Genomic DNA, 27,198 nt, shown 5'->3' with positions numbered 1-27,198 from the left:
ACTATCGATGCCGTCTCAAGGAGCAATTCTTGCATCCAATACAACTTTATCAAGCGTGAGTGGTGTACAATGATGCCAGTCCTTGTTGAGTTTTTATTAGTGTCAGTTATGATGCAATAAATTTATGTAGTTCTTAGCTCTAAGTCCTTATAAACCATAACATTAACAATTGCTGCCTGTTGTCTGTTACTATAGAAACCCTTACCTTTGCGTGTCAGATACTGTAGTTTGTAAGAGTTCAGGTTCTATTATGTTATTACTATCAGGCACATCTCAAAGCCCATATTTTATTCTAATTGTAACTAGAGACTATTTTTTATTGAATTCAGATAAGTCATATCTAAATTTGTAAAGGATTCGCTGTGACCCTTTACTACTCCGCAAAGAATCTTTGAGTATTTAAAGTAATATTTATTTTCACAAATATATAATATATACAGTCAAAAGAGTGCATACAATCTACTGCATAAAATGAGTTTTCCTTGTGCTTTGGCTTGCTTGGCTCATCTATGCTCTTTATTTAGGATTGCTGCTGGCAGGCTCTCCCTTGGCCAGGAAGGTCGACTCGGTGGTAGATTGGTCCTTTTGGGGGTCAGCTCGATAGCAGTTCGGTCTTTCATCTGTTGGCCCCGTAGCAGGCTGGTCTTTCATCTGCCAGCTGAGTAGTTTTGTCTGCCATTTTGGTGGCAGGTCGGTCTTTATCTCTGTCGGCTCGGCTGTCAGCCTGGCTGTCCTTACCGGCTGTTTTTCCAGCCGGTTCGAGGGCCAGTTTGGTCCCTCCTTACCTTGGTTTGGCAAGATTGATTTGAGTCTCTAGCAGCTCGGACAGGCCATGTTGGCCCTTCTTGGCTCTACGCTCGGCTATCGTTTGCCACCACACTCTCCCATTAGAGCTGCAGGGCTTTTAACTCACACTCAGAAATGGCGATTAGCTCGGCTCAGAGTCGGTACTGCTTGGCAGCGCTCCAGTCGAAGAACCTCCTGCTCGCATTCTTCCTTTCATCTGGGCCTCTGAGTCTAGACTAGGTCAGCTGTCACCTTGGCTAGTTTGCTCCAGTGCAACCTCTCAGCAACTACCAGGCCCTCTTTTCTAACCAGTCATATAGCAAGTGGTCGGGTGTTTTACACCCCAGAATCCGGGCAAGTCGGTCTTGAGAAGGGCCCGGCATTGGTGGCAGGCTGACTAAGGTAGCCGATCCGACCATCGCTGGCTCCTCTGTTGCTACCGAGTAAATGGAGAATGTGGAGTTGGGTCCTTGCCACTCGGTGAATTGGCCACCCTTTTCTTCCGCTTCTCTTGAGGCTTGCACCTGTCCTTTTCTAACTGGCTTCACCACCAGCTCCTTGCAGTTTCAGAAAGCCGTAATTAAAGGTAACCATAGTAGGTTTCCTAGAGAGTTTCATCAGTCACCTCTGCACCTTAAAGAATGGAAACCACTTGGCTTTGTCAATGGGATATACCACATTTCTGTATTTGCCATCCCTGTGGGCCCCCACCTCCTTGGTGTCACATCACCTGGTCTCTCGACACATGTTGCCACCTGCAGGAACATACAAAGACATGTGAAATGTTAAAGCACATGTTGCCGGCTTCTCCGAATGCTCACGATGAAACCACAGAAGCCACAAGTATCTGACCAGCTCTTCAGTGCTTCTTTGACTAGTTCCAGGTCTTCTGCATGATGAAGCGCTCGGTTTTCACAACAGTCTTTTTTGCTGGTGGCTCTGGCATTCATGTTAGGAGTTGGCTGCTCTGCCGATTCAGTTTCCATATTTATTTGAGGGATCTGCGTCGTTTCAGAGTGTTCAGTCTTTTCCACCTCTTCCAACAGGTCACAGCACTCGTGAATTTCGAATGGCCAAGGCTTTCTCTTGCTTAGAGCCACCTCTACCTAGTCTTTAAGAATATGGAATAATAGCTCCGCTCTGCCCTTCTGTCTGATTTCCATCTGTGCTGTCAGAGGATTGTGTGTACTTTTTCCAGCCTTTTAATAACTTCACCACATACTCATGTGTCGGCTGAGATTCCATGGGTGAAGGATGATACTCCAGCTGGTTTGGCAAGCGCATTTCTTGTCTGAGCATTAATATGTTTGCCATCTCCACTGTGGCTGAATGTTGTGTAACCTGGTATGTCCTCATCAGCTGATGGAGCATCCTATTCCTCTTGGCTTCTGTTGAGCAGCAACACTCAGATGAGTCACTCAGTGGCTGATTATTACGCCCTACTACAAAATTAGCCTGAGGGTGGTATGGGATGGCGTGCGACTTGTCTACACGCCAGAGCTGGCAAAGCTCGGTCATTAGTTGACTCTCGAACTGAGCTCCTTGATTTATGTGGATCTGTTCTGGCAAACCTATGTAACGGAATACTCTTTCATCCAAGGTGCTCTTTCATCCATCTTTCATATCTAGTACTACTTGCACCATGATTTTTGAAAGGGCCAAGGTCTCCTTCCATCGGGTAAAGTGGTGGCTTAACAACTATATTCATTTATTACCCTTTAGGGTCATTGGCAATGACCCCAACAAATCTACTGTTACTTTTGCCAGGTGTGGCCGGTGTACAGCCTCTGCCTGCTTCTGGCTGTTTTTGTCCCACCGTGCTTTGCAATTTGTACATCTCACAACTTTTGACCAGTCTCTTCACTGTCGCCGTTAATCCTGGCCAATACCAGGTCAGAGGAAATGACTGGTTGTCTTGCCCACCCCAGAGTAAAGCAAGGCGTGTGTTTGCTACAAGGTGGTCTCTCGTACAGCTGGTGGGGCAAAGTCTGGGCTTCTAGCACTCCATCCAGCTGGATTCGAAGAAATGGCCAAATATTGTGCAGTTGCTGGAGTTCCTGACCTCTCAGCTCCAGTTGTTTTCTGGTCAGCTCCTTTCCTTGTAAAAATGCTCAGTACTTGATAGCCAAGGGTCTCCAGCCTACTGCCTGTATTTGTGCCAGCTTCTTGCCAATGTCACTTCAAGTCTTCACTCCAACTTTGTCACAAGGTCTCAGGGTAGCCTAGGCTGGTCTTAGGCTAGAGCCTAAACCCCCTAGACCTTCCTGGACCCCCTAAAATTCCATTGGCTCCCTAGACCCCTTTGTGTTTTTGATATACGGCTGACTAGGATTGAGGTATCTCAAGACAGGTGCAGAGGAAATGCATCTCACCAAAGCTGCTCCTTTCTCAATTTCCACATTTCATTTTTTTTCTTAACCTGTGCCAAGGCTGTGCCATAGTAACAAAGCTCTGAATGCACTGATGGTAATATCCTAGTGTACACAGGAAGTCCTGCAGCTCTCTGAGTCTCTTGAGGGGTCTGCCATTTCTGGACCACCTTAGTCTTCTCAGGGCCAGTAGCCATCCCTTCTCTGCTTACCACATGGCCTAGCTCACACACTTGTGACTGTAAAAGCTTGCACTTGACTGGTTTGAGTTTGAGCTTAGCTCTCTTCAGCTACTGAAACACTTCCTCTAATCAGTGCAAGTGTGTGTGTCATAATATGGTTCAGTGACTATGATGCCATCCAAGTAAAGTAGCTGCGTTCACCAATGAAGACCATGCAACACCTTCTCCATCAGCCTCTAAAAAGTAGCTGGTGTGGAAGTAAGTCCAAAGGACACAAATTTCATCATCAGCCCTAAAAAACAATAGTACTTTTAAAACATCGGCATGTAAAAGCACTTGTCAGTAGCCACTGACCAGCTAAAGAACTTGCTGCTAGAGAGAGCATCAACACTATCATATATCTGGGGAAGGAGGTAGGCGTTCTGCTTTGCAACTATGCTTAGCTAACGATAATCAACACAGAACAGCCACTTTCTATTCTTCCTTCAGACCAACACCACCGGAGAATTCCAGGGCACATGTTTTCTTCTCCCATACTAAACGTGGCTTGGTAGCATGTTAGCAGCCTTGCCAACTGTTCAGTTTGCCCCAGCTCTATGCAGTTTTTTTCGCTGCTCAAAACAGATACTCCAGGTAGGTTGGTACTCATGGCTTTAGTGCTTTTGCATCTTGAGTCATGAAACCCAAGCCGGAGGGAGGCGATTCTTTGTTTACTTGGTTGTCCTCTACTTCCATACCTGTGCCGACCATAGTGTCAGCTTGGTTAGTGGTTTGGTCTGTGAGGTTCAGAAACCGCATGACTACGCTTGTCTTTGGCTTGGCCCAGTTGAAGCTTGTAGTTAGCGGGGTACCCCATGAATAACCCTCTATCAGCCCCAAATGGTTGTAGCTTTGGGTGGTGACCAGACACGAATTAACCATTTCAGTCCCGGCTGCTTATTCTGTTTATGCAGGTAAACGGTCGCCCACCAACAGAAACCAGAAGCTGCTGAGATTCCATAGCAAACTTGTGAGCTACTAAAAATGGCAATCTCAAGATGTCATTCTTGCTGATGTGGCTCACCGTGAAGACCTCCACAGTCTTTACACTCCGGAGTCATATTGGCAGCTTTTTGACTCCATAAAATGGCAGCCATCCTCCATTGGCTATGCTCTTAGAGAGTAGTTTGTGAGGCTAAACTGAGCTTCCTCTTTCACCTTCCTCGCCTCTTTCTTCAGCGCTTCTTGGTGATGCTACGGCTTGGCTGAATCAGTCTAGCCATATGCCTCAGCTGCCTCTAAAAAATGACTTATGAAATACTCCACATCTCCCGAGCCGGTGTTCTGAGGTGACTTGAACTGGTGAGCAAAGGGTGGGACCTCAGGGTATCCTAAACCTTCCTAGTATATTCACTAGACAATCCATATTCCTATCTGCACTTTGAGCACGCCTAGTGGTTCTTTTTGCAACTTCCCTTGAGGGACCCTAGCTATGAAGGTAAACTGCCACTTTTAAGGCAACTACACTCTTTCTAGTCCAGAGGGTAGCTCGTCTTAAGATCCTCAAACTCCGTAGGTTTCTCTCCTTGATACCACTAGGGCAGTCTCGAGCAGTTCTTTCAGAGATTTATTTGTTCTTGTGAAGTTGGGGACCTAAAAGATTTCACTGCTACCACTAGTGTAAAAGATCTGCTGCAACCCTTCACTACTCAACAAGGAGCCCCACTGCTTTGAGTATATAAGGCAATATATATTTTCACAAATATATAATAAATACAGTCAACAGTTTGCATACAATCAACTGCATGGAATGAGTCTTCTCCGTGCTTTGTCTTGACTCTCTCATTTAGGCTGCTTCTAGTAGGCTCCTCCTTTGCCAAGAAAGCCGATTCAATGTCAAATCTCCCAGGAGCCAGCTCGGTAGTACGTCGGCTTTTTGTCTGCCGGCTTGATAGTAGGTCAGTCTTCATCTCTGCCAACTCGGTGGTCAGCCTGGCTGTCCTTTCTGGCCAACCAGTAAAGCCAGTCGGTAAGGCCAGCGGGCCTTACCGACTGGCTTTACCGGTTGACTGGCTACCTGTCGGCTACCGAGTCGACAGAGATGAAGACTGACCTGCTACCGAACCGACAGATAAAAGACCAACCTGTTATCAAGCCGGCAGAGGGCTGACCTGCACAGGGTTGCCAACCTGCTACAGGGCCAGCAGGCAAGGCCAACTGTCAAGACTAGCCGGCAAAGCCAGCCAGCCAGTTGGCTGCACTTCCGGCCAGTTCGAAGGCCAGCTCGGTCTTTTTTACTTGGATCTGGCAAGAACCTATCTGAGTCTCTAGCTGCTGGAAGGGCCTGAGCCGTACTCTTGGCCTTGGCGCTTTTGGCTGTTTGTGATGGCCTTCTTTGACCCTGAGCTCGGCTGTCGTTCGCCACCACCATTTGTATATCCAGCAGTGAAATAAACTCATAAGCTGCCTACCACTAAGGAATTATATAAGGCTATTCTGGACTACTAGCGGTAATACTAGCCGCAATACTCCATCTTAAAATGTATATAATATTATGTTGTTAACAGCTATGCATAGACTAGTGAAAAGTTGGCTGGAGGAGTATGATTGAGATTCAATGTAATTCTTTACAGTTAGATGAAGGCTATACAAACAACCTTGTAGAAAAGACAACTCCTTTTATAGTAATTATTAAACCAATACTAACAGTCTTGGTAGCTTGTAAAAGGTTGTGTAAATCAAGTGTAGTAAACTATATAAGATAATTTTATGAATTCAGTGTGTTGCTTAAAACAAAATTTTAACTGTTACTGTACAAATCATAATAGTTACAATAGCGTGGCTTAAAGAAAGCATGCGCGAATCATATGTAAATAGCTGTACTACCCGGCGTTGCCCGGGTAATGAAAAAGTCTTTGGACAGAAGATTGATTTGTATTTAACATATAACAAAATTTGCCATTTTAACTTTCAAACTACATATCATGAGAGAAATCTTCTGTGTAGTTGAAATAAATTAAGAGAGGAAATAAAAACAACTGTAAAGGTTTTCAAATTTTGTCAAACAACTGTAACTTTCAAACTTCATACCATGAGGAAAAAGTTTTGTGCAGGACAACTAAATTAAAAATAAATAATACAATTGTCAAGGTTTTCAAAAAACTGTAAATTTAAAATTCCATAACTTGAAAGAAGTGTTTCGTTGAAACAAATTAGAAGGACAAATATAAATGTAAAGGTGTTTAAATGTAAATGTGAAATCATTAGCAAGTAATGGCTAAATATAGTCTATTTTGCTACGATTACAATCCAAAATTATTTGGTATACAATTATATGATTTCAGTTCGTTTCAGTGTGGCATGCAAAATTTGGCAAGTAGGCTAATATCGTAGGCTAATATCGTAGGCTATAGGTACTAATCATCATTAAAAATAGTGCTAAAATACTATGTTAACCTTAATAACCATTAGGTACCTACAATGACTTTAGAGAATTTTGTGGTTATGATCTATGTGCCCAAGATAATATAACATTACAATGTACTACGTGGAGAGTTTTTACCTTCAAGACAGACGTGTAACATAAACGCTGAATCTAACTTAAATGAATTTAGCTTACTAAACGCATACTTGAAGGAAGTTTTAGTATGTGTTTTAGTAAACCTTAAACTTTTAACATTAGTTTTATCATTGCGAAACATTTTTATTTTAACGGATACCGGATATACCATATAACGGATACGGATAACTCACCATGGCAAGTTCAGCGACGTATATTTTTAATAACGTATATAATCAGTACACAAATCGCCAAATTTTAGGTTCAAGATAGATTATTGTCGATATCGTGGGGCGGAATAAATTAGCCCTAACGAAAAAAGACAAATAAGCATCGCGTTGCATATACTTAGGTCCCAAAAATATTTCTGAGCAGAAGCATCGTAACTTGTGGACACAAGACTAAAATAATTAGCAAGCGCATGAGATAGTTGGTATATGATAACGTAACTGATTACTGTGTTGTTCTGACTCAGTGGTAGAGTGTCCGTCCGGGTAAGGACCTTGTCAGTGCGTTTGTGGTGAGTTCAAATCCATCAGAAAGCAGAGTTTTAATATCAAGACTTTAAGATCTATAGCTGGAGGGACATACATACTTTGAGAAATATATACTGTATATAGATGACTCTATCTCACACATACGTGCATAAAGAGCTATTCATCTAAAGCAGATATCAAAGAAGAGAAAACTTCAAATCTTGCCTTTGATTATTTTTGGAAAGCTCGCTGTAGAATATAAACCAAAATTGAGTGTAACTGCTTATTTTTCGCAAACTTGTTGCTGATATGAATGCTTCTGAATTTAACTGCGTATGTATGAATGGCTATATTCCTTTTTTTCTTTCCTTGTTCAACTTTCCTGCTGAACACGAGTGTCTCTAAATACCAACATAGTATCATTCTCTTGTCACTCCTGCTCCCAGACTTGTGGTAGCTTACTAAACAACTCCAGCATGAAATCTGAAACCACTGACTGTACATAAACGTTGGGGAAAAACTTGAGATTTGACAGTTTATTAAAGGACTCACAGGTGCCACCAAAAAGTTTTTACGCTACATCCCACATGTAACAGGTAGAGCATTGATAAACTAGACATAATTTTGTCTCCCAGCATTTGACCTCATCCTGTATCTCTTCATTATCTGGTTGTCATTGATTTGAGCACCCTCTTCTTCCTTAGAATCCGCGAGCCACATTTTACAATGAACCTCATATTATTCCATCATAAAGTATTTTCACTTGTTTGTTTCTTGAAAAGCAATCTGTCTATTTGTAGCTGATGAGTTGATTGGTGATGAGGATTGTCTTTTCATGGATATAACAGTCCCTGGGGGTGTTGATCCAACCAATAAAAAACCAGTTATGATGTTTATTCATGGAGGAGGTTACATAACTGGATCCAAAAACATTTACCTTGGTGCCAGTCTCGCCAAACATGGAGATGTCATAGTAGTTACCATTAACTACAGACTTGATGCTCTTGGTTTCTTATATGAAGGACCAGGTAATAAAAGTTCTTAGTTAAACCCGTACCATCTTAAGTGAACATACTTGAGGTGAAATATAGCAAGCAGCTTTAGAACCTATAGGTGCTTGGGTGCTAGTAGCTAGTAATATTGATGGTAACATCTTAACACTTTCAGGCACAGGAAACTTTGGATTGTGGGATCAAAGGGCTGCTCTAGTCTGGATTCAAGACAATATCCAAAGATTTGGAGGTGACCCAGATCTTGTTACTATCTTTGGAGAGTCAGCTGGAAGTGGCAGCGTCTCCGCCCAGCTGATGGGGCAGCACAATGATGGTCTCTTCAAGAGAGGCATACAGGAGGTAAAAGAGTGAAGTCATCTGAGAGTCTGTGACCCAGTGATTTAAATATTACCTTCTAGATATAAGATTTTACTCCGATATTTCAATGATTTTATAGAGATTTGTAGATTTCATAGATGTGCAGACCTTAGCCCTATATTCCTTCTAAATATATACATAACTGTATAATAGCTTATAGCTGTATAATAGGTTGACTTGCAACAAAATTCACATTACAGGAGGTGACGGACCTAATGAGCAGCTGATGGGGCGGCACAATGATGGTCTCTTCAAGAGAGGCATACAAGAGGTGACTGGTCTCTTCAAGAGAGGCATACAATAGGTGACTGGTCTCTTCAAGAGAGGCATACAAGAGGTGACTGGTCTCTTCAAGAGAGGCATACAAGAGGTGACGGTCTCTTCAAGAGAGGCATACAAGAGGTGACTGGTCTCTTCAAGAGAGGCATACAAGAGGTGACTGGTCTCTTCAAGAGAGGCATACAAGAGGTGACTGGTCTCTTCAAGAGAGGCATACAAGAGGTGACGGTCTCTTCAAGAGAGGCATACAAGAGGTGACTGGTCTCTTCAAGAGAGGCATACAAGAGGTGACGGTCTCTTCAAGAGAGGCATACAAGAGGTGACTGGTCTCTTCAAGAGAGGCATACAAGAGGTGACGGACCTAATGAGATCATTTAGTTCTGGCTTTGCTAAAATTTAACAAACTTTTTTTCAATCTGAAATGTTTTAAAGTAAAGCCTACACTACTTACAATGACTGTTATTTCTGCCAGCACTGCTTGTTATCCCTAAGAGGAGAGGGGGTGGGTGTGCCTGTTATTTTTATGGACAGTGCTTTCTATCCTTATGAGGGGTGAATGCCTGTTATCCTTGTGGGCAGTGCTTGTTATCTCGATGAAAAGAAGGGGGGGGGGGGTAGTTTGCCAGTTATTCCTATAGAATGGGCCTTTTATTGTATACTTCAGTCAGGATCTCTCTATGATGATTGGGGTTGGTACACATCAGAGAGACAGTGGAAGGAAGTGGTTGAGGGTATAAAGAGAAAAAGGAACTGTCCTTCTTCTGAGTCAGTTTATGATTGCCTCTCTGGGTTATCACCTAAGGCTATTTGTGCTGTACTTCCACCTAATAACCTCTTCAACAATGTCTGGCATCCCATGCCTGATGACGACTTTTTTTCACCTGAAGTCAAGAATGATGGTTACAATCTATCCAGAAGGTAATGGAAAACTTTGCAATGAGGTCAAGGGCAATATTTTATGAGTATTAACTGCTGTAAGGAAAACATCAATTGATGTTACAGATCTACACCTGACAATCACGGAAACCTAATTAACAATAAAAGAGTGCAGTACTTACTGTGTCTACACGTATGTAGAGTATTCATTAACAACATATCTAACCTTCATTCAATTTTTAAACAAAATTTAATGCTTGAGTGCTCGACTCGAGTGCTTAACTCAAAGTTTGGCAGCAATAGGTTTCCCCTCTATCTCAGTTGTTAAGGAACTCCTTGGTTTCTCGCCCTGGTCTGTCTTTGACCAAATATATTTTTGCATGAATGTCTTTAAAAGAAACATAAGTATCTTAAAAACGCTGAAAAGTTTGTAATTGACAGGTTTTTGCTCGTCAAATTTCATTTTAAAAGTTGTAACTAGAAGTAAATGCTCATTTAAAATTCCAACAATAAATTCATTAATGGCATCTAACTAGTACATGAGATGCTATTGATGAAGACTGTATTCTACTCTTATTGTACTTTTCAGCTCTAAATATTTAATATTCATAAGAAGTAATACAGTAAAATATATATTAAAACTTTAAGTATGTACAGCAAACCTCAGCATAAATAAATCTTAAATCTATATATATAAATCACAATGTTTGTCTTTTGTTTTTCATCAGTGTGTCCAGCTGCAGCAATTAAAATCTAGTAATGAAAAATCTGCACTGTACTGAAATTGAACTCGCGATGATTGCAATTGCAAGTATGCAAACACCCCGCACCTAAGCGAGGCTAACCGCGAGGCTAACCGCGAGGCTAACCGCGAGGCTAACCGCGAGGCTAACCGCGAGGCTAACCGCGAGGCTAACCGCGAGGCTAACCGCGAGGCTAACCGCGAGGCTAACCGCGAGGCTAACCGCGAGGCTAACCGCGAGGCTAACCGCGAGGCTAACCGCGAGGCTAACCGCGAGGCTAACCGCGAGGCTAACCGCGAGGCTAACCGCGAGGCTAACCGCGAGGCTAACCGCGAGGCTAACCGCGAGGCTAACCGCGAGGCTAACCGCGAGGCTAACCGCGAGGCTAACCGCGAGGCTAACCGCGAGGCTAACCGCGAGGCTAACCGCGAGGCTAACCGCGAGGCTAACCGCGAGGCTAACCGCGAGGCTAACCGCGAGGCTAACCGCGAGGCTAACCGCGAGGCTAACCGCGAGGCTAACCGCGAGGCTAACCGCGAGGCTAACCGCGAGGCTAACCGCGAGGCTAACCGCGAGGCTAACCGCGAGGCTAACCGCGAGGCTAACCGCGAGGCTAACCGCGAGGCTAACCGCGAGGCTAACCGCGAGGCTAACCGCGAGGCTAACCGCGAGGCTAACCGCGAGGCTAACCGCGAGGCTAACCGCGAGGCTAACCGCGAGGCTAACCCGTTCTTATCTTAGTTAGCTCAACTATAATATCCTTATGGGGATTAAAGTCGTATATTGTTGTGGAATGTGATCCACCAAGAGTTGAGCCTAGGGCTGAGCTAAGCCGAGTCGGGCTGTGCTCGGCCATGCGGAATAACGACGTGGAGAGAGTTAAGCCGATCAGAGCCGAGCCGAGCCCAGTCCAGTCCAGTCAAGTCCAGCCTAGTGGAACAAGAGGCTATATAAGCTTGAACATTTGTGCTAGAGAGAAGATCTGTTCTGGGCCTGTTCATTTCATGTGCTCGATAACTCTTGTACTCTTATGAGCGAAACAGAAATACCTGTATAAACTTATGCATTGAGTCTTATACTGGTGGAGTAAGTAAGGGTGGCACAAAACTTTTACAATATATACGTTTTAATATGAATTAATATCATCTTTTGCTTTTGGTCTTTGTTTAAACTTTTGAAAAGCCATTTCAAAACTCATTATTCTTTTTTATTTGTAATTTTCAATCGCGCCATTTTAATTTCAATTGTTTCGTTGCAGTGTAACTCTAACGGCACAATTTCAATCTACAACTTTCGGTTATTGCAAAGGGCAATGGCTAAAAATTGTAAAACTAAAAAATGTTTACCCGCACATTTACTAGTAGGAATTGCCTCTACATTCTCTCTCTGTTCGGTCAGATAAAGTACCATCGTATGCTTCACTGACGTATTTAATGTCGAGATTTAATTTTTTCGTTTGTGCCTATCGACTATTATCGTAACCAACATCGTCGTAATCAAAACTTTGATGGATAGCTTCTGCGACAACAGTAACCTTTTTATAGACATACTTCTATTACTCCTTGTTGTTATTAATTCAACATATTAATTATGTTCATTTTGTTTTATCAGTTTATTTTAACTGTATCAGTATCAATTCACTTCTCATTGTAACAATTGTAACTAATCATACATTATCTAGCCATTACTTAATAGTTATTTCACATTTAAACACCTTTACAGTTGTTTTAGTTTTTATCTTAATTTATTTGAACTGCGCAAAACAGTTTTACTTATGTTATGAAGTTTAAAGGTTATGATGGTAACTGTTGTTATATGTTAAATAAAAATGAATTTTCTGGTTAAAGACTTTTTATTACTCGTGCAACACCGGACATTCACCTAGTTTTATGATATTCTCTATATATTATGACAGAACTATCAATTAAATGGCTGGCAAGTTTCTAGAGACATTCAAGGAGTTAATGTTATAGCTATAATCCTATAAATCAAGTTAGAATAGCAACCAAGTATTTTTATGATGTAGTGTTACTTTCTGCGTTACTTCCTTTTCTTAACTTATTTAAACTGCACAGAACACTTTACACATGATATGAAATTTAAAAGTTATGGTGGTAAATGTTATATTTGCTAAATAAAGGTAAATTTTCTGTACAAAACTTTTTCATACCCAGTCAGTGCCGGGTATTCACCTAGTAATACATAAAGATACGAGTAAGCTTGAACAAACATGCTGCCTCTACCTCATTACTAATTCTCTAATAAGTAATTTACTAGTGCAAATGTAACATCTCACGAGTTTAAGTGTTTTAATATGTTGTTGTCTTGGTGTGTCAAGGCTCCATATTAAAATATGCTGATGTGTCTATGACACAGCTGCAATACAGTTGTCTTCTTTTCTGTGGTAAAATTTGTCAACATTTGCTGATCATCATTTTTTAAAAAGGAGAGAATGTTCTGTATAAACTATGATAACAACTCTGTGCGCAGGTTTGACCTGCTGGGTGGCTTCAATGGACAAGAGGGAGCAAGTTTTCTCGTACCCACAGCACTCAACCTCACTCAGGAGTATCCTGCGTATGGGATGTCAGAGAAATATGCTGACATCGGATTAGAATTCACCTGCTCAACTATTAACAGGCTGTCAGTTGATCTCTGCAAGGACTTCTTCATCAGAACATATGGACTGGATACTGCTTCTAATGATACAGAGAGAGGGATTAGATATACTTACGCAATAGGTACTTCAGCTCACCAACAATTCTGTACACGAATTTTGTAGATTATTGGCCCTTTATCAATAAGTCGCTTTTAGATACTGCTCCTAATGATACAGAGAGGGGGATTAGATATACTTACGCAATAGATACTTCAGCTCACCATCAATTCTGTACACGAATTTGGTAGATTATTGGCCCTTTATCAATAAGTCGCTTTTATGTCCTATAAAATGATGTCAAAACAATCTGTGGCATATATTTGTTACATGTTACTTGACAGTTGTTGTCATTTGCTTCAGGAGAGCTTTACTTCAATGGAGACTTACTTCGACAACTTCAAGTTCACAGTATCGGTCCAAAGGCTACATATGCTTATTACTTTGATCAGCCACTTCAGAATTCTTTCACATTTTTGACAAGCTCACCATTTAGAGTCTCTGCCAGTCACGGAGAAGAACTTCCCTTCGTCTTTGGATCCATGGATTCTCTAAAAGTCATTTGGGAAGGTGAAGAAACATAACATGATGCTTTTGGAGAAATGATAAAGTGTTTTTACCATTTGCTCAGATATTTTCATGTTCTTGTGGGTTTTAAATTGACAGAGTGAGTCAAAAACATTTTCAGAAACTGTCAGGAGTTTGTTTCAGTTACGGCAATTCTGTATTTTCCATTTACTCTGCAGCAACACCTTGTCTGTGTTCTATAAATCACTTCTCTACACTTCTGTGAAAGTTCACTGCTCTCTCCCTTTGTGTCCTCTTTCCTTTCTCTCCTTCCTCATTCTCCTCTCCTTCCATCTCTCCCACCATCCTTTCTCCATCAATATATTTTATTTACTCTTTGTCCCTCTTTCTTCCTTTCTACCTCTCTACTTCCTTCTTTCTTCTCCTTCTCTTTCTCCAACCTACTCTCCCCCATTCATTCTCTCTTTTTTCCCGTTTTTCCTCCTTTGCCTTCCCACTCCCGTTTCCCTTTCACCCACACACTACCCTTGCACCCAAATTCACAACTTTCTGTTCAGTATTCAATCCTGTGCAATACACAAACCCGAAGTTAAATTGTATCAGCTGCCTGTAGAATACTTCGGACCAGGGCTGACAGAAGAGGCAGCAGTATACTTTCCTTTTTTCAATTCAACGACAGCAGAAGATAAACCGCTCTCTAATGCAATGATGACAATGTGGACCAACTTTGCCAAGACTGGGTAAGTTGAATACAAACTGTTATTCACTTCCTATATTTGCTACCATTGTAACAATCATTTGGGTTATATTTACATTATTGTAACAATCATTTGGGTTATATTTACATTATTGTAACAATCATTTGGGTTATATTTTTGTAACAATCATTTGGGTTATATTTACATTTAAAATAAATTACTGAGTTTGCAGATCGCAAAGAATTATTAATCATATAATGATGAATTAGAATATTCCGTCAAATGTACATTGATGCCAATGGCACTATTGCGATAAAAATAAGTTGTAATTTGCTGTTAACAATGTAGCTTCCAACAAGACTGTATTTTGTAGTTGAAAGTGATTTTAAGTCTATTATTACATGGTAGAATATGCGAGTGGCGCAAACAAAGCAAACAGCTTCGTTTGTGTCACTGGCGCCATTCGCTTTGAATATAGCTTGCTGCCGATTCACTATGCTAGCACCCCTGGAAGTTTGTAGTAAAATAATAAAATATATGCACACAAGTGTGTAATTAGTCAGTTTGACCAGAAGTATTATACACAGACAACTCATTAAATCTAGTTCCATTGTAATTGCTTTTTTAAAGAAACTGTTTAATAAACTCATCTTGAAGCCATTTGAACTGGTTTGCTGCTGGCAATCAGAAGGAGTAGTTAGCACTTAAATTCAAAGACAGCAACAATATTGCTAGAAAGAGCTGCCTGTGAACAGAAGAGCAGTTTATTATCATGGTCAATACATGTATCACATAGCATTATAGAGTGTAAATCGGTAGACAGATTTAAACCAATATTATGTTGACCAATTCTTTGATGTGTTTTTATTAAAGAAACCCTAACAACCCTATGAGTCTGCCAGCAAACATCTCCGAGTGGCCTGAGTTTGACAACATGTCTAACAAGTTCATGAAATTAAGTAAGGAAAGTAGAGTTGTGACAACTCCTAACAAAGAGAGACTCGAACGTCTCATAAACACTGTTTTCAAAGCTAGACAGGCTCAGGTGGCTGAAGATAAAGGTGAGAACTATTCCTTCTAGTCCAAAGTTAGCCATTTTACATGCGCAATTACTTAAAGCAGGTAACACTTGAATTGGTCCAAGATAAAAATACTGGTAATATGTAGCATAGAAGTTTGAGCAACATACCAATTAGCACTTGTTAAACAACTGCTAACATGTATGAGTAATACACCAATTAGCAATTGCTAAAACAACTGCTAATATGTATGAGTAACACACCAACTAGCAATTGCTAAAATAACTGCTAATATGTATGAGTAACACATCAATTAGCAATTGCTAAAACAACTGCTAATATGTATGAGCAACACACAAATTAGCAATTGCTAAACAACTGCTAATATGTATGAGCAACACACCAATTAACAATTGCTAAAACAACTGCTAATATGTATGAGTAACACATCAATTAGCAATTGCTACAACAACTGCTAATATGTATGAGCAACACACCAATTAGCAATTACTAAAACAACTGCTAATATGTATGAATAACACACCAATCAGCAATTGCTAAAACAACTGCTAATATGTATGAGCAACACACCAATTAGCAATTGCTAAAACAACTGCTAATATGTATGAGTAACACATCAATTAGCAATTGCTACAACAACTGCTAATATGTATGAGCAACACACCAATTAGCAATTGCTAAAACAACTGCTAATATGTATGAGTAACACACCAACTAGCAATTGCTAAAACAACTGCTAATATGTATGAATAACACACCAATCAGCAATTGCTAAAACAACTGCTAATATGTATGAGCAACACACCAATTAGCAATTGTTAAAACAACTGCTAATATGTATGAGTAACACACCAATTAGCAATTGCTACAACAACTGCTAATATGTATGAGCAAATAATTATATTACTCTCTTTTAGGAGCAGAGTGCAATGACAAGAAAGAACTAAAGAGACCTGCTGATGCTGTGTTAGGATAAAAATTCATTGTGTTTTTCTTGAGCATCTCACTGTTTGTTATGTATGAAGTTAAGATTGGTGGTTATAATATATATACAATATTATTCTTTTTTGAGATGAACAACCGCTATAATATAATGTTGAAAAAAGAAACAAAAATTTGATTAATCTGTGAATTTCACATATTTGGTAACAAGTATAAAAATCATTACATTGACACAAAATTGTCAGCAATACTCTTTGAACAACAAACTAATCGGTAGTTAGAACAACGAGATTTAGCAGGTAGAGCATTAGAGACCTACATGTAAGAGGAGACAATAATATCTAGTAAGTAGAATATTTGAGAGCTTTCAAAAATGCTATGAATCAATTGCTGGTTTACCAATCAAGATGGCATCAATAAAGTTATCCAATAAAGTTTATTAGGACGTTTAAACTCCCAAAGTATTTTGCTTCAAAATGTCAGTAGTTATCAGTCCTTCGCAGGAGGAAGATAACACCAACTTTATTTTTGTGGCAACCTTTGAGCGGTTAGTTTAGTTTTTACTGCTGCCCCATTGTGCAGCGATCTCTTCTTTCACTCCTACCCTACTACAATTCCTGATGTATTTAGCTACTTACAGGCTTAAAGAGCTCTATGTTTAGACAGCTTGCAAGAGTCTGCAAAACCACTTCAACCTGATCTACATGTATTACTGAATTTAACTAAATGCAAGTTGTGCTAGCATATCAACACTGAGCTTTATATAAAGTTTCAAGCTCCCTCAAAATACACTCACTGAAGATATATAGTTTTGCTCTACTCTGACCATGTATGCTTCACCAATACAACTTTCTGACGAAATACTCTATAAAGATGAACACAAAAACATATCATTAGTCTGTGCTACTTTAGAAAACAAACTGATGGAAACTTTTGTTCCAGCTAAATTAGCAAAAGATAGATTAGTAATTAAGGACAATATATTATTTAACTGAGTTGAAAATGAAAGATCAAATGTGTCTAGAATCTAGATACTCTTTTGAATGTGAACTAGGTATGCTACTCAGAGATATAACAAAACACTGAATTCTCCTAGATACGTCACAGATCAGCCATACACAAAGTTAAACCAGATCTTGTTGAACATCGTGGCTTATCACAGTTTCATGAAAACATAGCGCTATGGAGTGTTATCTTACCTAGTCTAGTGTCAACCGTTATCATCGACTGATTTTAGGAAGGAAAATATAGAAGCTTTACTCAATGATAAGCTAGAGAAAAGCTGAATCACTGCTGAGAATTATCAGCCTTCAGATGGAGGCCATTTACCTTGCTCTCTTTTCTCTGCTTTTCTCTAGTTTTATTACTGCTGATCCACTGGTTACACTTCAACATGGGAGACAACTCCGAGGTAAAAGTTTTGACTATGATGGTCAGACTATTGACTTGTTTCTTGGTAAGTAAAAACCATTACAGTTTCTTTTTACTTGTTTGATAATGCTAGTTGCTATCTTCTTATATTTTACTAAGGTTATGAATGAACAAGGAAGGGGTGAAAAACATGGTCATGCTGAGTAGTTTAACCTGCTGTTGTTGAAAGACAACTTATGTCTATGCTAAACTTACAGGTGTGAGATATGCTGCTTCCCCAACTGGTTCAAGAAGGTTTCAGAAACCCAGTCCACCAGAGCCATGGAGTGGAACTATTGATGTTGTTTCAAGGAGAAATTCTTGTATCCAATTGAACTTTTTCAAACGTGAGTGGTGTGCACTGATGCCAGTCTTTGTTGAATTTTTATTAGTGTCAGTTATTATGCAATAAATTTATTATGTTTTTAGCTTTAAGTCCTTATAAACCTAAAATTAATAATTGTTGTTTGTTGTCTGTTACTATAGAAACCTTATCATTTTGTGTTAGATACTGTAGTTTGTAAAAATTCAGGTTTTATAATATCATTATTATCAGGCACATCTCAAAGCCCATATTTTATTCTAATAGTAGGTAATGACTATTTTTTATTAAAATCAGATAGGCCATATCTAAAGTTGTAAAAGATCCACTGTGACCCTTTACTACTCCACAAGAAACCACACCACTTTGGGTATATAAAGTAATACGTATTTATTTTCACAAATATATAATAAACACAGTCAAGAGGGTGCATACAATCTACTGCATAGAATGAGTTTTCCTTGTCCTTTGTCTCGCTTGGCTCGTCTATGCTTTTTATATAGGATTGCTGCTGGCAGGCTCTCCCTTTTCCAGAAAAGTTTGATACGGTGTAAGTTGGTCCATCCAGGGATCGGCTTGGTAGCAGTTCGGCCTTTTATCTGCTGGCTCTGTAGCTGGTTGGTATTGCATTTGCCAGCTGAGTAGTTTTGTCTGCCATTTTGGTGGCAGGTCGGTCTTCACCTCTGCTGACTCAGTTGTCGGCCCGGCCGTCCTTACCGGCTGTTCTTCCGGCCGGGTCGAGGGCCAGCTTGGTCCCTTCTTACCTCGGTCAGGCAGGACCGATTTGAGTCTCTAGCAGCTTGGCTGCTAGGCCAAGCTTGGCTAGTCTCCTTGGCCCTACGTTTGGCTATTGTTCGCCGCCACACTCTCCCATTAGGGTTGTAAGGTTTTTTAACTCACAAGAGCCTAGCTAATCGCCCTGAAATGGCGATTAGCTAAGCTCAAAGCTGGTACTACCTGGCAGCGCTCTAGTTGGAAAACCTCTTGTTCCACATAATCCCTGTCATCCAGCCCTCCTAGTCCAGACTAGGTCAGCTGTCACCTTGACCAGTTTGCTCCAGTGCCAGCAACCTCCCAGCTACTGCCAGGCTTTCTTTTCTTTCCAGTCATATAAAAATTGGCCGGGTGTTTTACACCCCAGAATCCGGGCGAGCCGATCCTGATAGGGGCCCGGCATTGGTGGTAGGCTGACTAAGGTGGCCAATCCGACCATCGCTGGCTCCTCTGTTGGCTACCGAGTCGAGTTGGTTCCTTGCCACTCGGTGAATTGGCTAGCCTTTTCTTTCGCTCCTCTTGTGACTTGCGCCTGTCCTTTCTGACTGGCCTCACTACCAGTTCCTTGCAGTTTCAGAAAGTCGTATTACGAGGTAGTCGTAGTAGGTTTTCTAAAGAGTTCCAACAGCCACTTTTGCGCTTTTAAGAATGGAAACCACTTGGCTTTGTCAATCAATAGGATATACCTAAGGCTGAGCAATTTTGGGCACCAACAGTACACCGAGACCGCACCTGTTTAAACCTATACTGTCCGCATACTAACATTGAGAGAACAACTCCCAAAAACATGTGGCTTGGTTTACACACCAACAAATACCGCAAAATGAGACAGAAACCACATGAATTTTTGTTCCACCTACCATTGCTGTGCAGCACTCTCCAGCTTAGTTGGAGGAAGGCAACTCCAGCTCTACTTTATTGGAGTACAGGGTCCCGTGTGCTAAGCACACCCCTTGCACAAGGGATGGCATTTGGATTGCACAATCCACCTGTTGGTTCATTCTACCTAACTCTAAACTTTAAAGTTGGATATTGTGTATTCTTTATTTTAGACGAGTGTGTAGAAAGCGAGCATAGAATACAAAATCACAGACACACATAAAATCACATACTATGTTTGTTGAGAATAAACCCGGGTCTTCAGCAATGAACCACAATTCATTTTATTTATATATGTAATTACAATACCGTGTATAACACAACATTCAACTCGACAGCGTCGACTGCAATCCTACATCTATCTACAAGTAAATTGCGTGCTCATTAATAACTAACATGGAAGAAGTAAGCAGCGTGGTTTCTACTTCTAATGTGGTGTATCAAAGCATTGCCGAACATCAGATTTCAATGATGTCGGTGTTAAAATTTCCAAATCTGCATCTTCATTTGATTTCAATGATGATGATATCGGTGATAAAAACCCAAACCAGCATCCTTGGTGTCTTCACCTACCAATGATGACAAAAATCAATTAGAGTACGAACTATAAACTAAACAGAAACATAAAATATAGAGCAGTCTGCAAACATGAGGAGAGTGAACAGCGAAGAGTATAATTTTCAAGCAACAATGTCTATATCAGTACGGTAATTGTCATTCTAAAAGCTTTGAACAATGTCTATATTATAAAATTTTGTTTTTGAGCGCTTCAAAGAAATAATGCACATTGTTAAAATGATAGATTTTATTTAAGTTCAGGCGGTTAGTTAAGTGCAGACTGGAAACAAAACTCCTAGTGATAAGGAATTAATTATTACAATTAAAAAGATAATGCAACTGACAAAGTATATGGCTTGGAAATTATCATTGACAGTCAAAACAAACATGAAAATTTTAAGTTCGAGTCTCGAATAAATAATATTCTCATTAATTCTGCTGCCTAGCTAGTATTTCCTTTCCATTTGGGTTTATAAAAAAAATAGTACGAACACTAAAACTGCAATAACTGTCAAGTCAATGTTCAAGGCTGTCCATCTGATTAGCATCAATCTTTATTGAATCAAAAACTAAAAGAAATTAAAAAATGATGATCTCCCACCCATGCATACGATAGATTTAGACATAGAGATTAGAATAAAAAATCAAATGCCTCCCAGCCATACCAACTAATGCACCAAGTCCAGACACAAATCTAAAGTGTGACCACTCACGGCCTAACATCGAGTACAATAAGAAACAATGAAAGCATTTACCTTTTACGATACTCTCGCTGTCCATTCTAGCATGACGACTCTTCTTCCTGCAAAGGATGGCCCCCTGCGACAAAACATCATCTCCATCCACCAATCAATCTGCTCTATTTTGGCGCCACTTTTACCATCTGACAACGGTCGCTCGGTCTACCTGGATGCGTACCGACACCACATGAAAGTTTGTCATTTCTGCTTGCCTCCAGTGTCACATTACCAAATCTCTTGACACACGTTGCCACCTGCAGGAACACACAAAGACATGCGAAATGTTAAAGCACATGTTGCCGGCTCCTCCGAACGCTCATGATGAAGCCACAGAAGCGACAAGTATTTGGCCAGCCCTTCAGTGCTTCCTTGACCGGTTTCAGGTATCCTGAATGATGAAGCGCTCGGTTTTCACAATAGTCTTTTTTGCTGTAACTTGTGTTAGGAGTTGGCTGCTCTGCCGACTCAGTCTTGATATTTATTTGAAAGATCCGCACTGTTTTAGAGTGTTCAGCCTTTTCCACTTCTTCTAACCAGTCACAAGCCTCGTAAATCTTGAATGGCCAAGGCTCTATCTTGCTTATGGGCCACCCATACCCAGTTTGTAAGAATGTGAAGTAGTAGCTCCTCTCTGTCTTTCTGTCTGATTTTCATTTGCGCTGTCGGAGGGTAGTATGTACTTTTTCTAGCCTTTTAATAACTTTACCACATACTCATATGTTTCTGAGATTCTATGGGTGAAGGATGATACTCCGGCTGGTTTGGCAAGTGCATCTCTCATTTGAGCATTAATATGTTTGCCACCTTCACTGTGGCTGGATGTGGTGTAACCTGGTATGTATTCATCAGCTGATATCGCAACGCGTCTTATTCCTCTTGGCTTCTGTTGAGCAGCAACAGTCAGAGTGAGTCACCCAGTGGCCGATTACTGCGCTCTACTACAAAATTAGCCTGAGGGTGGTATGGAATGGTGGACGACTTTTCCACACGCCAGAACTTGTACAACTCAGTCATTAGTTGACTCCTGAACTGAGCGCCTTGATTCGTGTGGATTTGTTCTGGCAGACCTACATGTATGTAACACAATACTCTTTCATCCAAGAAGTTACATTGTATGAAAGGAGTTACCTTGGCACCAGTAGTAACTGGTGCCGTGGTTTCTGAGAGGGTCCAAGCCTCCTTCCATCGGGTGAAGTGATGGGTTAACACCTATATTCATTTATTACCCTTTAAGGTCATTGGCAGTAACCCTATCAAGTCTACTGCTACCTTTTGCCAGGTGTGTCCGGTGTACTGCCTCCTTCCGGCTGTCTTCGTCACCGTGCTTCGCAGTTTTGCACACCTCGCAACTCTTGACCAGTATCTTTACTGTCACTGTTAATTCTGGCCAATACCAGGTCAGAGGAGGTGACTGGTTGTCTTGCCCACCTTAGAGTAGGCCAAGGTATGTGTTTGCTACAGGGTGGTCTATCGTCCAGCTAGTAGACAGACTGCATGCGATCTGAGCAAATGGTGTGGCGAATTTTTAGCTTTTAGCACTCCATCCGGCAAGGTTAGAGAAAATAGCCAGATATTTTGCAGTTGCTGGAGTTCCTGACCTCTCTGCTCTAGGTGTTTTCTGGTCAGCTTCTTTGCTTGTAAAAATACTCAGTACTTGGTAGCCACGGGTCTCCAGCCCATGGCCTATATTTATGTCAGCGTCTTGCCAGTGTCACCTCGAGTCTTCACTCAAACTTTGTCACAAAATCTCAGGGTGGTCTTGGCCAATCTTAGGCCAGCCCCTAGACCTCCTAGACTTTTTTGGGTCTATGGGAGTCTAAGGGTAGATATGGCAGAAACCTTTGCATCCTTTTCCCATTATACGTGGATATAGTAGAAGATTGCCGCATTCTGAGTAAATATGGCAGTAGATCCTGAGTATATATTCCCCATTATTTATTGAAGCCTTTTTCACTGGAGTCGAGCCTAGTTGTGCGTGTCCGGTCAGCTGATTGAAACACCTTGTGCCATAGCTTGAATTGTTATGGGCCTTAGCGCAAACAGTAGTCGGCACCGCTGTTGCAGCCCTTGGACATTTCTCCGGTTCGGATGTTATTTTTTATGTGGGCAGTCCTTCCGAATGTGCCCCTGGCTCCCACCGCCCTATCACCAAAGGAGTTTGGCTGGCTTTCTTAGGCACGTGTTGTTTCTCCTGCAGCTGCTGAACCTGCTTTGTCACATGCTGCACCAGAAGTTTAAGCTGGCTGACGGTCTTGGCTGGCCCCTCTTTCACAGACTAAACTGCAGTCTATTGATGTTTTCTAGACCGGATCTGGCAGAACTCAATACCAGCAGCCCATCTTGGTCAACATGGGAGTTGACATGGCTAGTAAGTTGTTTAGCTGAAGTTGTTTAGCATACCGGAAAACACATCCTTTGCTATGTTAGACTGGTAAGAGTCTGATAGGTTACTGCAGAGCACTCGAACCACCTGCTCTACCCGAACCGCATGATCTTGGAGGGTAGTTTGTGTGGCCAAACTGAGGTTTTATTTCGCCTTGTCCACCTTCTTCTTCAGAGCTTCTTGAAAAAGCATTGGCTTGGTTGCCTCAGTTCAGCTATATGCCTTCAGCCATATGACCCTTAGAAACGATTTATGAAATAATCTACATCTCCCGAGCCTGTCATCTCTGTCCTGAGGTGACTTGAACTGGTGAGCAAGGGCTAGGGTCTCGAGATATCATCTCAACCTTTCCAGTACATCGGCTAGACGATCCATATTCCTAACTGTGCTTCGAGCTCGCCTGGTGTTTATTTTTGCGACTTCTTCAAAAGGACCCTGAGATGGAACGATAGAGACAAAAAGACCATTCAAAGCTATAGATTTGAGCTGCCACTTTTAAGGTAGCTTAACCTTTCCTAACCTGGAGGGTATCTCATCTCAAGATACTCAAACTCTGTAGGTTTCTCTTCTTGATATCACTCTCGAGTGATATCATTCTCGAGAGCAGTCTCGGATAGTTTATTCAGAGGTTCGTTGGTTCTTGTGAAATTGGGCTTTAAGAGATTTCACTGCTGCCACTAGTGTAAAGGATCTTTTGCAACCCTTCACTACTCAACAAGAAACCCCACCACTTTGAGTATATAAGGCCATATATGTTTTCGCAGATATATAATATATACAGTCCGGAATTTGCATGCAATCAGCTGCATGGAGTAAGTCTTCTCTGTGCGCTGTCTTGCCTCTCTTATTTAGACTGCTGCTAGTAGGCTCCTCCCCTTTGCTTAAAAGGCCGACTCAATGGTAGATCAAATCTCCAAGGAGCCGGTTCAGTAGCAGGTCAGTCTTCATCTCTGCCATCTCAGTGATCAGCATGGCTGTCCTTGCTGGTCAACCAGTAAAGCCAGTTGGTAAGGCCAGCTGGCCAGGTAGACGGTAAGGCCAGCTGGCCTTACCAGCTACCTGCCGGCTACCGAGTCGACAGAGATGAAGACTGACCAGCAACCGAACCGAGACATACAAAAGACCAAACTGTTACCAAGCCAGCAAAAGGCTGGCCTGCATATGGTTGTTACCAATCTGCTACAGGGCCGGCAGGCAAGGCCAGCCGGCAAGGCCAGCTGTCAAGACTAGCGGGCAAGGCCAGCCAGCCAGTTGGCTGTACTTCCGGCCAGTTTGAGGGTGGGCTTGGTCTCTTTTTACTTGGGTCTGTCAGGAACCTATCTGAATCTGCAGCTGCTAGAAAGGCCTAAACCGTCTTCTTGGCCTTGGCACGGTCAGCCGTTTGTAATAGCCTTTCTTGACCCTGAGCCTGGCTGTCGTTCGCCACCACAAATTGTATATCCAGCAGTGAAGTGGACTCATAGGCTGCGTACCACTAAGGAATTATAGGAGGCTAACCTGGACTACTAGCAGCCATACTAGCCACAATACTCCATCTTAAAATATATATAATATTATGCTGTTAATAGCTGTGCATAGACTAGTGAAAATTTGGCTGGAGGAGTATGATTGAAATTCAATGTAATTCTTTACAGTTAGATGAAGGCTATACAATCAATCTTATAGAAAAGACAACTCCTTTTATAATAGTTATTAGGCTAATACCAACAGTCCTGGTAGCTCATAAAAAATTTTGTAAATCAAGTGTAGTAAACTATATCGGATAATTTTATGAATTCAGTGTGTTGTTTAAAATTCAAATTTTAAATGTTGCTGTACAAATTCATTATAGTTACCATTGCGTGGTTTGAAGAAAGCATGCGCAAATTATAAGTAATGGCTCTATCTCACACAGACATGCATAAGTAATGGCTCTATCTCACACAGACATGCATAAGTAATGGCTCCATCTCACACAGACATGCATAAGGAGCTATTTAACTGAAGCACTTATATAAGAAAAAAAACTCTAAATCTTTCCTTCGATTATTTCTGTAGAAATGTAAACCAAAATTGTGCGTAACTGCTTATTTGTCATAAATAGAATTTTGTTGATGATATGAATGCTTCTGATTTTAACAGCGTGCGTATGAATTGCTATATTCCTTTTTTTTCTTTCCTTGTTCAACTTTCCTACTGAACACGAGTGTCTCTAAATACCAACATAGTATCATTCTCTCATCACTCCTACTCTCAGACTTGTGCTAGCTTATCAAACAACTCCAGTATGAAATCTGAAATCACTGACAGTGGATAAACAATGGGGAAAAACTTGAGACTTGACAGAATATTAAAAGACTCACAGGTGCCACCAAAAAGTTTTTACACAACATTCTACATGCAGGAGGTAAAGCGCTAATAAACCAGACATAATTTTGTCTCCCAGCATTTGACCTCATCCTGTATCTCTTCAATATCTGGTTGTCATTGATTTGAGCACTTTCGTCTTCCTTAGTATCCTTGGGCCACATTTTACAATGAACCTCATAATATTCAATCATAAAGTATTTTCACTTGTTTGTTTCTTGAAAAGCAATCTGTCTATTTGTAGCTGATGAGTTGATTGGTGATGAGGATTGTCTTTTCATGGATATAACAATCCCTGGGGGTGTTGATCCAACCAATAAAAAACCAGTTATGATTTTTATTCACGGAGGAGGTTACATAACTGGATCCAAAAACATTTACCTTGGTGCCAGTCTCGCCAAACATGGAGATGTCATAGTAGTTACCATTAACTACAGACTTGATGCTCTTGGTTTCTTATATGAAGGACCAGGTAATAAAAGTTCTTAGTTAAACCCGTACCATCTTAAGTGAACATACTTGAGGTGAAATATAGCAAGCAGCTTTAGAACCTATAGGTGCTTGGGTGCTAGTAGCTAGTAATATTGATGGTAACATCTTAACACTTTCAGGCACAGGAAACTTTGGATTGTGGGATCAAAGGGCTGCTCTAGTCTGGATTCAAGACAATATCCAAAGATTTGGAGGTGACCCAGATCTTGTTACCATCTTTGGGCAGTCAGCTGGAAGTGGCAGCGTCTCTGCCCAGCTGATGGGGCAGCACAATGATGGTCTCTTCAAGAGAGGCATACAAGAGGTGACGGACCTAATGAGACCATTTAGTTCTAGCTTTGCTAAAATTTAACAAACTTTTTTACATTCTGAAATGTTTTAAAGTAAAGCCTACACTACTTACAATGACTGTTATTTCTGCCAGCACTGCTTGTTATCCCTAAGAGGAGAGGGGGTGGGTGTGCCTGTTATTTTTATGGGCATTGCTTGCTATCCTTATGAGGGATGGGTGCCTGTTATTCCTATAAAATGTGCCTTTTATTGTATACTTCAGTCAGGGTCTCTCTATGATGATTGGGGTTGGTACACATCAGAGAGACAGTGGAAGGAAGTGGTTGAGGGTATAAAGAGAAAGAGGAACTGTCTTTCTTCTGAGTCAGTCTATGATTGCCTCTCTGGTTTATCAGTTGAAGACATCTACGCTGTACTTCCCCCAAATAACATTTACACCAATCTTTGGCATCCCATGCCTGACGATGATTTCTTTTCATCTGAAGTCATGAATGATGATTATAATCTATCCAGAAGGTAA

The 27,198-nt window shown here is 41.0% G+C and overlaps 1 protein-coding gene across 1 annotated transcript; it reads left to right on the top strand.

The window, feature by feature from the left end:
* Positions 1 to 29: 29 nt before the first annotated feature.
* On the top strand, positions 30 to 27,198 carry LOC137395035 (uncharacterized). The gene is made up of 15 exons (XM_068081849.1): positions 30 to 55; positions 8,152 to 8,379; positions 8,519 to 8,703; positions 9,665 to 9,921; positions 14,466 to 14,543; positions 15,375 to 15,562; positions 16,459 to 16,507; positions 21,212 to 21,359; positions 21,427 to 21,549; positions 23,364 to 23,534; positions 24,454 to 24,556; positions 24,735 to 24,827; positions 26,140 to 26,367; positions 26,507 to 26,691; positions 26,941 to 27,198. The coding sequence occupies exons 2-15, from the start codon at positions 8,187 to 8,189 to the stop codon at positions 27,196 to 27,198; spliced, it is 2,259 nt and encodes a 752-aa protein (XP_067937950.1). The 5' UTR covers positions 30 to 55; positions 8,152 to 8,186.

The sequence above is a fragment of the Watersipora subatra genome, chromosome 1, assembly GCF_963576615.1.
Source record: "Watersipora subatra chromosome 1, tzWatSuba1.1, whole genome shotgun sequence".
Lineage (NCBI taxonomy): Eukaryota > Metazoa > Bryozoa > Gymnolaemata > Cheilostomatida > Watersiporidae > Watersipora > Watersipora subatra.
Note: the sequence above shows the minus strand (reverse complement) of the source record. Positions and strands in the feature narration are given on the sequence as shown.